The 15,627-nt window shown below is 38.9% G+C and overlaps 1 protein-coding gene across 1 annotated transcript; it reads right to left on the bottom strand.

Moving 5' to 3' along the window:
- Positions 1-796: 796 nt before the first annotated feature.
- gprc6a (G protein-coupled receptor, class C, group 6, member A) lies at positions 797-14,765 on the bottom strand. The gene is made up of 6 exons (XM_061775387.1): positions 14,494-14,765; positions 12,505-12,799; positions 10,606-11,412; positions 8,845-9,060; positions 8,479-8,602; positions 797-6,256 (listed from the first exon to the last, which is right to left on the bottom strand). The coding sequence occupies exons 1-6, from the start codon at positions 14,715-14,717 to the stop codon at positions 5,130-5,132; spliced, it is 2,793 nt and encodes a 930-aa protein (XP_061631371.1). The 5' UTR covers positions 14,718-14,765; the 3' UTR covers positions 797-5,129.
- Positions 14,766-15,627: the final 862 nt, after the last annotated feature.

The following is a 15,627-nucleotide window of genomic DNA, read 5'->3' as shown; positions in this document are numbered from 1 at the left end:
AAGAAAGAGCTAAGCCGAAAGGCGAAGCTCTCGATTTACCGGTCGATCTACGTTCCTACCCTCACCTATGGTCACGAGCTGTGGGTCGTGACCGAAAGAACAAGATCCAGGATACAAGCGGCCGAAATGAGTTTCCTCTGCAGTGTGTCCGGGCTCTCCCTTAGAGATAGGGTGAGAAGCTCGGTCATCCGGGAGGAGTTCAGAGCCGCTGCTCCTCCACATTGAGAGGAGCCAGATGAGGTGGCAGGGCATCTGATTCGGATGCCTCCCGGACGCCTCCCTGGTGAGGTGTCCCGGTCACGTCCCACCGGGTGGAGACCCCGGGGATGACGCAGGACACGCTGGAGAGACTACGTCTCTCGGCTGGCCTGTGAACGCCTCGGGATCCCCCCAGGAGAGCTGGATGCAATTTCTGGGGAGAGGGAAGCCTCTGAATAACTGTGTTTGATATATTGTTAATAAATGTGCAAAAGTAATTGTTTATTTTTGGAGTGACTTCGTTAATCAGTTTCTTGTTTTGTTCTTGCCTTCTTGCCTTTACCTTGTTCACTTTTCAACATTAGTATTATTACCACTACAATGATGGAGCAACAAGGTTGTGTAGTGGTTAGCATGTCTGCCTCACACTCGAGTGGTGAATGGTTTGTTTGTTTACATTCCCTGCAATTGATTTGCGACCAGTCGAGAGTGTACCTCTCGCCCAAAGTCAGCTAGGATCAGCTCCAGCTCACATGCAGCCATAATGAGGACAAGAAGTAAAGAAATTGGATGGATGGAAGACAAATTTGGACCATGATAATTGACATAATTTATTGACATTCCCAAATCACAGACATAACACCTCCACGGAATAGTTATAATGCTGTTCATGCTTTGCCACTACTGTATTCTTTGCATTTTATCTGCAATATTCATTACCAGTTAGAACTGTTTGTCATGCACACACATTTTTCTTGCATAAACTTTCTAGAAGGAACACTCGTCATGTAAAGTAAATTAGTTACTATATTGTAAAATAAATACTAGCAGCACTGCTGATATTCTTCAAAATATGAATATATGAAATTCTATTTCAGAGAATACGGTATGAAAATAATTATCAAGGTCAAAATAATTCAGAATTTTGAATTATTCCAGTCATCAATAAAAAGAGACCACTAATATGCAGCGAACCTCCACGATAAGTGGGGGAGGGGTACCGCGCCCTGCTGCGAAAAGTAAAAATCTGCGAGTAATTGACAAGGGGTTTGTAATTGCCTATTGATGGCATAAGATGGTAGTAAAGCACTTAAAACAGAGTATTGTTATTTGTATTTATTTTTTAAAGGGACTGTATGATGTCTCCAGGAGTTCCATTTTTTTACAGTGGCAAGGTACTGATGGGGTGTGCTCCATTCCAAAAAGACTGGCATGCTATTTGGAATTAATTTACTGTGGTCTGTAATAACACAGAAAAAGAATAATCATCAAAGTTTCAACACAATGCATGTAGCATGTACACAATCATGAATCCATGTTACATGAACTACGGTGGCTGGGAAGTGCAAAACAATTTAAACAAATTGTGAAACACTTCAGCATTTCAAAAAACAAATTAACAAAAGTCGAAACAAATTAACATTTCGGAGAAGCTGAAACACTTTTTCATGTTTTGTCGATTTATTTATTTATTTTTTGTTTTTTTCCCCCTGAAATGTAAATGTTTTCAACTTTTGTAAATTTGTTTTCTGAAATGTAAATTTGTTTCAACCTTTGTTAATTTGTTGTCTGAAATGTGTCTCACAATTTATTATATTGTTTTGCACTTCTCAGCCACTGTAATAAACAACTGTATTCAGTAATGAAATTATTCAACACAATCAAATCGCATACAAATGAGGCTCATCAGTAGTATTAGCTAGCATACAAGCCTAAGTAACACGCTAGCACAAACTGGCATGGGCAAACAAATAGGCATACTAGCACAAATACGGTGTAAGCAATTACACTCACCTTATGTTATTTACATTCAAAAATAAATGTTAAAGAATAGAGGCAAACTGGAACAGCAAGTAGACGACAGGGACTTTTAGTCGCTGCGTCGTGAAGGAAGCAAAATCAACTTTCACCGCTCACAAAACTGGACATCTCAAATGCAAACAAAAATGCCATCGATAAATTAAAATTGACAACAACAAGATGCAAGAGTAATACTTGTATTGTTTTGGCCTGAGCATAAAAAGAGTGAACAGGTTTTTCAAGTTTTTTTAATGAATAACGGAGGATAGGTTCTCCCCAAAATCCACAAAAAGGTGAGTTTGCGAATGCCGAATCACAAATATGCGGGGGTTCACTGTATAACATGCAAAAAGCTGTACAAAAATAACATTGCATATTACACATATGAGCATATATAGTATGTAACAGTAGCACAAGGTATATTGCACAATTTGCATTAAGCTTCAAAGTAATAGCTTACTTTTGTTTGCAGCAGGTTCTGCTGCTCAAGCTGACTATACCATCAAAGACAAAAGACAAGGCATATCTTTAACAATGCACCCTTCACTGCGAAATACATTACCCAAATGTCATCTTAAGCACTAAAGCATTGTTTTCAGAATTACACATCAAAAATCCAATACTTACATCATTTAATCAATGATTTTGACTCCAACAGAACACAAGTAAAAAGAAGCATGGGAAAAACCCACTAGGTTGCTCTTTGTTAAATGTGATTAAATCAACAAAGCGATGACGCGACAACCCGTTCTCGATTCTGATCTCTCATTTCACTTGCAATTTTCAAAACTTAATGGTAGGAGAAAACGTCACATTTCTGTTGAGCTTGTAGGGCAATTAGCTGCCTGCATAACTAAAATGGTGACCTTGAGGGGATTTTTGTTGTTGCAATAAATCATTTACTATTTTCTTTTGTCCCAATTCCCCCATTTTTTCTGTTAACATATCCACTAAAAGGGCAAGGACTGAAAGGGATTAGATGGAATTTTTGGAGGCATTTAAAAAAAAAAAAAAAAAAAAAGGTTTCTCTTCACCCTTCCTTCATGTGCTGAGTCTTTGTCACACAACCAGATTGACAACTTTGTGGTTGGGGCTTTTTGTTTGTGTGTCTGCACGAAACTTGTTGACATGCCACACCTGAGGCTGTTTACGTTCACTCTGTGACACCAGACATCCTATGAATTAATTCATTATTTTTAAATCTGATCTCGTATGTGTGGGAATTTCTCACTGTCATGTTTCCTTTATATCTGCATGCCATCAAGACAACATGATGGACAAATAGGTTAAAAGATTAAATCACTTGCACGCACTGGAAAGTAAACTCACGTTCAAACATGGCATGCATCTCTTTCCTATTTATTTTATAGACGTGACCTAAGATGATGCCTTGAAATACAAAAATGAGTGCAAATATTAGATAATTTAATACTTCATAATTTATATTTCACCCCAGACAAGGATTTCAAGCATGCAGTTTACTTATTTGAACAAGTTTTATGATAGGTGTGGACCTAGATTTAATTCTGTTCATGGCTAAACGGAGGTTTGCTTTGCTTTGCTTGACAAAAATCTGTCACAAGTATTTTGCCCAATACTGTTCTTGTACTTCTCACACATGGATATGTTAGGAGAATTGTTTAAACCAATACTATTTATAATGCTAATTGAATGAGGCATTGAATGAGCCCATGTATAATTAATTACCTATCAAATGTCACTCAGCATAGACTAACGACCCCATTTTGGATCAGCATCAAAATTGCACACATTCATAGACACCCACCGCCTGCATGGGCCTTAACTGTGCAATTAATAATTCAGAAAGAAATTAAGGAACTGTAAATAATGCCCTTGCAATTGAGAAAAAAAAAGAACTAAAAAATAAATGGATCTGCACCTTTATCGAGTTCCACAACAAAATGTAGTGTGTTCCATATAGACCCATGCCCCACCTCGACATAATGTTTCCTATAAATAGTCAAGTCGCTGGTGGTATTGGTGTGGTACACAATGAATACATAGCCTCTTTGGCTTGCATGCAAAGGGAGTGACACTGTAAATGTATACTGTTCCATTACCTAAGACTTTTAATTAATTAAAAAGCCTGAGGTTAAAATAGAGCAGTGGAAGCAAACTGGTTACACTAAGTTCAATACAGATGAGCTGCCTTTTGTGACATCACTAGAAACAATATTGTTAGAATGCCAATAACTTTTCCACTGGTTTCCATTGTTGTTGTACAAAGCTAAAATATTTGGGTGTCAAAATATTTGCCACTTTCCATTACCTGTCTTTTTTTAAAGTTGTGCCAGTGCGTTAATGCGACAATTATGCATTTCGTGCGAACAGGATCCAGTGACATTTGTGTCCCGATGAAGAGTACAGTACTTAGTTAGCTTGTCCACATTCCTAAATGCCAATCAATGTCAACAACCTTGCTGAAGGCATTCAGGACTGCAGTTTCTTAATCCAAATTCATTGTGAGAAACACGAGACTGATCCTTCATGACTCATCTTCTTGTGTTTTCAAACTCACTGGGCATCGGCTATTCATCCATCCATTTTCTATATCACCAGTCAATCACAGGGCACATGTAGACAACTGTTCACACTCACATTTGCACATACGGACAATTTGTCTTCAATTAAACTAACATTCGTCTTCAATTAAACTAACATGTCATAGCGTCATGACTCGGAAGATGACGGCATTCCCCAACACAAAGATTTTTGTTCGGAAATATCAAACGCGTTCAATATTTGAGCTCGTCGGCCCCGATCCGTTTGGGACCCTATTATCGGGACAAATCCACTCTTAACACACTTCAGACCTAAAGATAATCTTATAGCGTAATCTTATAAGGCATACAATAGTCCGTCGTTTGATGTCTTTGGTAAGGAAGAGGCAAAATCAGGACAAAAACAGCCCAATTGTCTTTGTGTGCACTGGGACTATCACGCATGCATGGCTTAGTTTTTACTGACAACCATTTTGAACATTTTACCGTAGCATGAACAATAATTTTCAAAAACTTTCAGACCCATTTTCAAATGTTTGCTTTTTCATGTTATCATCTAACACCCTCATGAGATAGCTAATGGATGGATAGTCCTTCGTCAGGGACAGCCTAGAAGCTGATGCTTCTTCTGTAGGAATTATATCGATTGATGAATTTATTTTTGCCTCTGTATGAAACTTCAAAACTGTCTCTGTTACTGTAGTTTTTCTCCACAGCAGGTTTCACATAGTCCTCTATGGGTGAGGAGGACGAAGAATGTCTGACACTCTGCTGAATGCCAAGCTGTTTCTCTGACACTGAACTTCCAGAGACAGAAAACGAATCTGTAATTTTTACATTATACTCATACAGTTTTTTCCTGAAAGCACTGGTGGTGTTTTGGGCTTTTCGAAAAAGTATTATATAGCACTTAGGGAGGAAATGACAGCCTAAGATGCCGTAGTTGGAGATGAGAATGACCACCATTTCCACAGCTGGAAGATACATTCCATATGTTGTGATGTAGATGGGGACAAAGATTAGCCAGGAGATAAGGTAAAGCAACATGCTGAAGGTAATGAATTTAGCATCGTTGTACCGCTGTGGTAATTTACGCCCCACGAAGGCACAGATGAAGCAAACAAAAGCCAAAAGTGCTATATACGCTAACATCACACCAAATGCCAAATATGATCCTTCATGACAGTCTTCCAGCAGAGTTTGGGGCTGCGAAATAATCTCTTTATAAGGGCTTTTGAGGACAAGCCAGCAGATGCAAATGGTAACCTGTAATGCTACACATGCAAGGACAATCAAGTAGGAGTGGTAGACTTTCTGGAGTGCACCCTGCATGTCTATATTCAACTGGAATGCAAGAAGGATCTTAAGGGATTTGACCAGGATGCAGGACACACACACAGTAAAACTGATGCCAAAGAGCACTTGTCTTGCTTTACACTGAAGGCTGCTGGGCTTACCGACAAAAAGCACGGCACTGATGTAACTGACAACCAAAGAGTACAGGATGACTTGGCTCAGGGGTCCTCCGGCGGCTCTCACCACAGGGGTGTCTCGCTTATGTATAAACAGTGCTGACACCATCAGAACCAGCAGGATGCCCAGAACAGAGAATGCCAGGAGGCACACGGCAAAGCGGTCCTGCCACTTGAAGAAGATGAGAGTTTTGGGAAAGCAAATGGCGCTTCCCCGAGGAGACCACTCGGTGTTTTTATCACAGCTCAAACATTCGTCCGTATCTGGAAGAGTGAAGAGATACACAGACACAGGTTCAGAATGGAAGCAGGCAGTTCCTCTTGAACAAATGAAAACGATGATAACAATGTAAGCAAGAGTTTCAAAATAAAATAAGCCAGTGAATGATTGAAATAAAATATTTTGCAACTAAATTGCGCACACATTATATCAGGAGTTTTTAGGGTGCCTTCATTTCGACTCATTCCAAATAGACTAACATTTAACGTTCAGGACCCTATTTTTGTGAACGGCGCAAATCCAGTGCAGCCAGAGCCGCGTTAGACTGGTGTTGGTTATTTCATAGACCAGCAGATCCAAGAGTGGTCCATCTGCGCCGACTTCATTTGCCACCAATCAAAGCGGCTCCTCTCATTCCCTTTAAATGTAGTGTAAAGACACCGAGATATCTGTGCGGAAGAGGACGATGTGCGAGTGCAGTGATCTGTGTCTGAGTGGAGTATTGTCACTGCTATTGGCTGGTGTGGCAAAAGACTGCTTGGGGCCCAATCAAATTCACCAAAATCGTGTTAGACGAGCTGCACTGGCTGTTAGACTTGGTCTGAGCAGTCATAAGTTTAGACCAACTTTCCGCCAACAAATTGTCACTCGGCCGGGCGCATCTCCAAAACACTCGCAGCGCCAGAATGCCCAGCTGGTCACAGACCAGTCTGCTAAATTGGCCAACACGCGCAGCGAGCCTTGCACGAAAATATGAATCGACCGGCATTTGCACCCCGCCGCAGGTGCTCTGTCTAAGAAAACAGAGCCCTTAATGACATTGTTCTATTCCTCCCTCCAGGCAATGCGCAACTGCTTTTCAGAAAGCCCTAATTGTCACCTTCAACATTCTAACTCTGACAAACCCCAAACCGGATTTGAGCCCCGGACTAGCAGAAAGAGATTACCCGTAGTCCAGACTAGGGTCTGGAGCGTCGAGCGGGAATTCCAAACACCTGGAACACCGATAATATTAATGCACAAATGACATCATCACACCAGAATATAGCTACTACTCATGTGCTCTAGTGCTTACTACACAGTGTGTAGCATTAAGGTGATTTCGCAGGTTTGAGGGGCTTCGTGATCAATAGCTTTGTTGCATATGCACACAGCTATGCTTTCCATTCAGCGGGCCAAGCAATGCGGTTTCACTTCGTTCATTTTTTTAACAAACATGACCTATATTACCACAGTGATCTTTGGTCAGATAAAGTGTTTGAGTTTACAAAAACTCCTTTTCAAGCTTGAATGAACTTGTTCTGCATTAAAGGCTTGTGAATAGGCACCTTAACTAATCTAATTTACAGTAAATGTATTAGCCTAAGGTAAAATCAAATGTTGGGATTTAATTTTATGTCTTTGTCAACCAAAATCTTTTGGAATTTAAAAGTGTTGCTTATTGTGTCAAGTATTTGCCTCCAGTTAAAAGGTTATTAATTGTGAATTTACAATTACAAAGCCTGTAATTAATTTGATATATGTATCTATTTGAGTCCCACTAGGCGGCACGCTGGTTGACTTAGCGCGTCCGCCTCACAGTTCTGAGGACCCGGGTTCAAATCCGGCCTCGCCTGTGTGGAGTTTGCGTGGATTTTCTCTGGGTACTCTGGTTTCCTCCCACATCCCAAAAACATGCATGGTAGGTTGATGGAAGACTCTAAATTTCCCATAGGTGTGCATGTGAGTACGAAGGGTTGTTTGTTTATATGTGCCCTGCAATTGGCTGGCAACTAGTTCAGGGTGTACTCCACCTTTCCACGGCCACCCTTAGGAATTTGTTGGCTACCCCACTGGCCACCTCACTCGCCAATCAGTCAAATAGATCCTTGCGTCAGTTATATTTAACACCAGAAAAGTTCTATCATCCGCCCCCTCCGTCGTCGATTGGTTCCCGGCAGAAAACAGTCACCTAACCACCCATCAACGAATGCCTTCGGTCACCACACCCAAAAAATTCTGGAGGTGCTACAGCCCACTGAACAGCACTCCATATTACTGCACAATACTTTTACTCTTAAAAAAAACCTTCTGTTAATAAGTGGGTAAATGTATCCGTTTAACATAAATCACATTTGTGCTTTTGCTTGGAATTAAACCGAGTTTACTAACAAGGTGCTTGTGCGTCTTGCTTTATTTAATTTTGAGGTGTGGCATTTGAAAGTGCAATATTGTTCTTTGTACTCAGAAAGATGTCCTGTGTGCAGCAGATCTGCTTATTACTTGCCTGTGTCGTTGGAGTAGTAATTCTCCGTACAGTTGATGCACTCATAACAACAAGTGTGTTGACCCTCGGATGTTTTCTTGAACTCCCCGGGAATGCAGCTATTGGAACACTTGGAGATTACATGCTGTAAACAAGGAGAAACCATTTCCAGCACTGTGTAACTGCAATTAGATGCTTTTTAGCTATAATGACAACATACGGTATGACTAGAATTTCACCAAGGCAGACTTGTATCGAACTTTTTTTGGGATTTTTGTTTATCTTAAATAATACGAATAATTTGCCAATAGACCAATATATTCAGTATGCATACACTGTGTGTTTGTGTATACAAAGTGATATGATGGTAGCAGGATGAGGGCCCACCTGCAAGTCTTGAAAACGACCGCTGGAGTTGCTGTTTGTTAAGGTGAAGCTATTTGTTTGAGAATCGTACTCAGCCACAATGTCATGAACGTTAATTTTCCCTTCAAGTGACCTCCATATAGTGACATCATATCCTTGGTTGATGTCTCCTTGGCTGTCAAATGTGTAAGTTTTCCCTTGACCTTCAAATTCATGGAGCCGAAGAGACTCCAATACCTGTAGAGAGGGGAAAACTTAAAAAAATTAATACGAGGCTAAAGTAAAGAGAAGCATAAACTTACGCTTGCAATACGGTGACAACTGTTGAGGATTTTGTCAAGCTCAGTTTTAATTTAACTTTCAGTTTAGATTTTTGAAAAACTGTTGCTATTCACTTAAAATAGTTTGTTTATTCTTGTAAGATTATGACATTTGTTTCAAAAATACTGTATATTTAACAATTTCTTGTAACTTTCAGACTTTTTTTATCACAACGTTACAAGCATTATTTTTTTGTAAGTTAAGTTCTGTAATGATACAATTTTATTTTATTTTTCAACTATATATTTTGTGTTATCTTTAACTGTTCAGACATCTATTTTCTATTTCAATTCATGTGAGAAAATTACTTTCAGGCACATTTCGTAAGAAAACATAACATAACATGAACTTAGTATTGTTTGTGTTTAACCAACAAAATACAATTACATAGAAACACGTAAATACTCTGTTTTGTGTTAATCTGATCCGTGTACACTGCTGTGTTGTCAGTAATAGAATCAAAATCTTTGTGTTTTTAACTTGACAGCCTGCTTATTTAAAACACAGATCTAGATTTTGATTACCAGGAAATGGAGAATTACACAACAAAACAGCACTCCATATTGCTGCACAGTATCTTTGTCTTATCTTATTTGTTAATGTGACAAGTTTTCCTTTCTCTAATACCAACTACAGATACAGTGCACTTTTAAGTATTTCAATCTCTTTTAAATCTTGTAGCCTTTACGTTCTATTTCTTTCACTTGGCAATTTGTATTTCTGATTTCCTTCCTTTAAGTCACCTCTTCATGGAATCTATTCTTTGCTTCCTCATATCTTGAAATGTTACGTGTTCGTTCTTCACTTTTAAAAAGGTAATAAATCGAGTCCAACAGATATGGATTTTGGGAGGCCAATGCCAAATCTACGGTGGCCCGGAAGTGCAAAACAATATAACAAATTGTGAAACAGTTTTACATTACAGAAAATAATTGAACCAAAGCAGGCTAGTGGAGCAGGGTGTATCCTTCCAGGTAAATGCGCTGGATTCCTAATAGTGTTGGCCGTTCACTTTCTGGGTTGTCTCAATTGTCATTTGTTTCGTCTTTTGTAAAAGTGTTTCTGCTTTTGTTAATGTGTTTTCTGAAATGTAAAAGTGTTTCGGCTTTTGTGAATTTGTTTTCTGAAATGTAAAAGTGTTTCACAATTTGTTATATTGTTTTGCACTTCCAGGCCACCGTACGAGTCCGATATTTGGCAGAATAAAATTCTGATAATCGGTAATTTAGCCGAATAATTAAAAAAAGATGTATATAAACGCCAAAACTTACCAAAAAGTTGGTATAGTTGTTTTTGTTTGAATGTCATTATCTTTGTCTTATGTTATAATTTGTTAATTGGGTAAAAATTCAAAATAAAAAAAACATAATTTCATCCATTTGAAAAGGGATAATATTGTCCGATGGAATTGGCTGACCGATTAACCCGAGTATGTAGGCAATATTGATTAATTGACTTTACCTCCCAGGGCTGCAGGTTGCCCGGGGTTTTGCAATCTCTGTTCATGCAGACGGAGGCTATAGCTTGAGCAGTGGCAGCCACAGCCAATTCGACGCTATGGATTGTGGCCGGGTTAATTTTTCCTTTGATGGCCTGCACAACTTCAGATGGCAGCAGGTCAGTGTTTCCAGAAACGTTACTTTCATTCACCAGCATGAACAATTCTTCCAGGAAGGTGTTATTCTGTGTGTGGTTATATCCAGTTGCCTCCAGTCTGTCCAGGTACTCGTTGAAAGATGCCATGTTTCCAGTTCTGAAGTTGAAACCCACAACCTGTCCTATGTCCTCGAGGGTTAAGTCTTCTTGCACAGAGGCTGAGGTGGACCAACTGTCACTGGCCAACCACACTCTTCTCATTGACTCTACGCTTTGTCCTCTTCTCATCATCTCATTCCTCAGTTCCTGGTAAAGGTCTGCCATGTGAGTTGACTTTGTAAAGGACACGATCACCTGTGCCTTGGGATTTTGAAAGATGGTTTGGGCAGCCTGCCTGACGGCAAGGTCTAAATCCTCATCTGTACCAGTGTATGGAAGGATGGCTCTGAATGCTATACAGATTCCATTTTCAGATGCTTGCATTGCAAAGTGCTCAAGTGCTGAGCGGCCATAATCACCATCCGAGATTACCATTCCCACCCAGTTCCAGCCATGGAGATTGATTAGTCTGACCATAGCAGCTGTCTGGTGCTCATCATTAGGAACTGTCCTCAAGAAGCTGGGGAAGCGGTGCTTGTCACTCAGAATCACAGCTGTTGATGAATAACTGATCTAAAGACACAAAGGGCATTGTTTGTTGTTATCAGGAAATAAACAGATTGAACAAAAAAGATTTAGCGTAGGCATACTACTGCACTCAGAGCCTCAATTTAACTCCTTTTTCATTGGACAATGTATAACTACCGATGCATAAAGGTCACACACAGAAAATATCAATGCAAAGTTGTAATATTGTTGTATGCAGTGGTTTAAAACTGCACGTTATCATACTGAGGAGTGTTCAGAAGCAGTAGCATTCGTTTTAAAATATCACGATACAAAAATACAATTTTCTTCATTTTGCCATTATAAATGAGTAGGAATGATATAGCTAGAATGATTACACAATATACACGTTGTACACTGGAAAAAAAAACTTTCTCAAAACAAGTACAAAAAATAATCTGCCAATGAAACTATTATGAATTGATTTAAGATTATTTTTGTCTTGCTGAAAATTTAGGGGGAAAAAAGTCAAAATTATTTTAAAATAAGTAAAGTAAGATGTTTTCACTCGAAATAAAATGAATTGACAAGGTAAGATTTTGCATTTTTGTAGTGTAGAGAAGTGGTCCATAGACCAATATAGAACCCATTACGTTTTGGTGAAGATCTGGATAAATAGCATTAAAGGACCTGTCCAGCTTCCAGAATTATTATGAGATCCTTCATCATACAGCAAGATAAGGACCCAAAACACAATGCCAAAACAACAAAGGACAGCACAGGCAAGAAGTGGAAGATTTTAGACTGGCCAAGTCATTCTCCGCACTTTAACCCTAGAGAGTATGCATTTTACCTTCTAAAGAGGAGATTGAAGGATTACATAAATAAAACAAATGAATGGGGCTGCAGTGAAAGCTTGGAAAAGCATCATAAAAGAAGAATTCTTATTATTCTTATTCATTGAAGTAAGTCTTGTTCAGTTTGAAGCTATTTTAAGTTTCTCTGTTGTTTTGTTCAGCTAATTTGTGTATTGTTACAAATTATGTTTCTAAATTGTGTTTTAGGTGCAGATATTAATACCTACAAATAAAAGATTAAGCGTTAATAAAACCCAAATGTTTTACGTGTACTTCAAAAATTAAGGAAGACAAAACTTACTTGGGGAATCATGTCGAGGGCTAGTTGCCGGGCAACAACAATAGACAGTTCAGAAAAAGAAGCTCCCAAGATGGTGACAACTGGCTGATCGCACTTGGAGGAGTTGTGTCTCGTTACACACTTTGCCTGCTCTATGAAGTCAGCTGTGGCTCTCAGACCTGTGCTGACATCAGTGCATGAGTCTTGAATCCGGTAGCCCAGAGTGATGTTAAGATCCGTCAGTAAGGGAGATCTATTCATAACCTCAATTGCGTTGATCATACTCAGAGATAGTGCCAAGGCTCCAACTGATAACCTGTGTAAATAACAACATTTATTAATACAACACAATATATTCTAGCACATGTTGAGCCAAATGCAGTGATTCTCAAAGTGTGGTATGAGTACCGCTAGTGGTATGTGAACGAATCACTTAATCAAATATAAATCAAATGCACAGCGTTTAAACCAGGGGTGTCAAACTTATTGTAATTCAGGGACCACATACAGCCTAATTTGATGTCAAAAGGGCTGGACCACTAAAACGATACCATATTTAATATAATAATAAATATGTTTTTCCAAATCTTTAGCTTAAATGACATGTTTAACAACCATTTTAACAAAAAACAACCACAGATTTCATGTAAAAAAAATGTTGCTTCAGTTTGTCCTCTACATGTGTGCATAAGAACTGATCACAGCGATTCTATTTTGAGGCACAAAACTTTAACTCACAGCTATTTGAAACTGAAAAATATAGTATTTCACTTTAAAGTTAAATCAATTTATGAAGACCTAGGAGTTATTAGCATTCCATTTTCTACATTGGCATAAAATTCTTAAAATTACCCCTAGTCTCATTACTGCAATATCTTATATATTTTTTTCACTTTAAAATTTATCCTGTGGGCCCGCTTGTACCCGCATACCATATCAAATACAAGTTGACTTAGAAAACATTGCCGTTGTTATAAATGAATTTATGTCATCGATATACAGTATACTGTATATTTACACACTAACAATCACCAAATTATAACCACATAAATATTATAATGCCATCCATTATTGTGCTTATCTACTCATAAACTAATGTGATTTTAAAAATAACTGGGATGCAATGGAAGAGCTGCATCAAATATTCTGCCTTGAGAAAAATAATAGGGTTCACTTTTAATTGACACACTCAATATTCCGTATTCAACTCAGTATTCAATTAATAATATATTCATAATTTTAGTTTTAGTTAGCGGAGGTGTTCAACTGTACTGTATCATAGAGAGGCGTGTCTAATATTTTGTTTACCTCAGTGAGTTCACGAGCAAGTTAAAATATTAGTAGCAGCTAAGTGAACACTATTATTTTTTGTAAAAACTTGTACAGAAGCACATCTGCCTCACAGTTCTGAGGGCCCGGGTTCAAATCCAGCCTCGCCTGTGTGGAGTTTGCATGTTCACCCTGTGCCTGAGCGGGTTTTCCCCGGGTACTCCGGTTTCCACCCACATCCCAAAAACATCCATGGTACGTTAATTGAAGACTCTAGATTGCCCGTAGGTGTGAATGTGAATGGTTGTTTGCCCATGTGTGCCCTGTGATTGGCTGGCGAGCAGTTCAGGGATATGCTCCAGCACGCCCGCGACACTCATGAGGAAAAGCACTACGGAAAATGCATGGATGGATAGTTGTACAGGTTACAGGCTACATTAATGGTGGAAAAGGTTTGAAACACTTTATCTTGGTCTCATTTTTTTTTTTCATATAGCACAAAAACCTGGTATTTGAACATGGTTGGTTTGACTTTTTTTTTTTTTTTTTTTTTTTTTTAATCCACTACACGTAAATCCATTATATAAGACATTTCATACCCACTTTGGAAACAAATTTATCACAAGAACTAAAAAGGATGAATGAGAAGTAAACATACAATTATCAAATGACAGTAAGACATTAAGTGTAAAAAAAAAAAAAAAAAAAAACATTGCTATTTTACATTAAAATGTAACTTACCTAGAACAAGTTTGAGGCTGGGGAGCAAAGGAATGGTCAGTGTTTTCCACACTTTGATGAATGGAGAACATCCCTCCCATGATGACATGTCCTCTGCCTGTAGCTCCTGGTGCTTTAATATCATTTTCGGAGGCCCCTTTCCCTAAAAACAAGGTGACGTACAAGTATATTACAGCCGCGACCCATGCCATACTTGTGCCTTCTCCCACCCTCCCTTCTCTCATTGGCTTCTCTTCACCTCTTTACCTCGGGCAAAGTGATAGATTACTTTTTAAGCATCTTTGCTGGGACAAAGAAAACCACTCCTCTAGCTTCGTCATTCACAGATCTCAATTCTCATTTTCCCTCTGAAGGCCCTGCCCACTCATAAGCGACAGCAGGGTGACTCAGTGTTTGAGCAACATATTTCTTGTTGTGCATAAACATATTTTCTTCAGATGATTAGAGGGCACGGTGATGTAATTTCTGTACGGAAGTAACACAGCAACACTTTAGTCACACTTTATAAAATGTTCAATGCATTAAGCATTCCATATCTGATACTGCGTAGACATTGCGGTGAAGTGCATATGAAACTCAAATGCATTATATTTTTGTATTTCGAAGATGAACTAGAGGGATTTTTTTTTCTTAAGTTGTTCACCATTGTGAAGAGAAATTCTATTTCATTTTTTTTAAATATATAGTTTATTTGCAAATTAGCATATCTAGAAAAGCTCTATATAAAAGCAGTTTATTAGTAGTAGGCCTACTGGTAATTGTAGTAATTGTCAGGGACCCGCACCCATGGGGAAAGTGGGAGTCGCAAAGCCCCCCGACTTTTTCGACACCCACACTTTTCCACTGCCTACCCGCACCCCCTTTTTTTTTTAACTCGTGTTGCGGATCCTGTTGAATGATAGTTTTAGTATTTGCTGGAGGTGGCTAAAAATGCATGACATGCATTAAATGGTAGTTTGGACACACACCTGTGCTTCCGATTTGGGCCAAGGACAAGCCCTGGAATTTGCCCGAAATGGGTGCTTCAAATCAAAATGGCTAACTTGGGTCCTTGAGACATTTTTGTGCATCATGTTATGATGGAAATGGGCACCAAATGAAGTGTTGATCGGTGAAACTTGTGTTGGGGGCTAT

The sequence above is a fragment of the Phyllopteryx taeniolatus genome, chromosome 6 (genome assembly GCF_024500385.1).
Source record: "Phyllopteryx taeniolatus isolate TA_2022b chromosome 6, UOR_Ptae_1.2, whole genome shotgun sequence".
In the NCBI taxonomy this organism is placed as follows: Eukaryota; Metazoa; Chordata; class Actinopteri; order Syngnathiformes; family Syngnathidae; genus Phyllopteryx; species Phyllopteryx taeniolatus.
This window is presented reverse-complemented; position numbering and strand designations above follow the sequence as displayed.

What these genes read in the sequence shown, in the direction of transcription:
- gprc6a (XM_061775387.1), bottom strand. Translation starts at nt 14,717, where the DNA reads ATGAGAGAAGGGAGGGTGGGAGAAGGCACAAGTATGGCATGGGTCGCG. An exon ending in CAGCCTCAAACTTGTTCTAG is followed by an intron (nt 12,800 to 14,493) that starts GTAAGTTACATT and finishes TTATTTACACAG; the next exon opens with GTTATCAGTTGGAGCCTTGG. An exon ending in CCCTCGACATGATTCCCCAA is followed by an intron (nt 11,413 to 12,504) that starts GTAAGTTTTGTC and finishes TTGTGTCTTTAG; the next exon opens with ATCAGTTATTCATCAACAGC.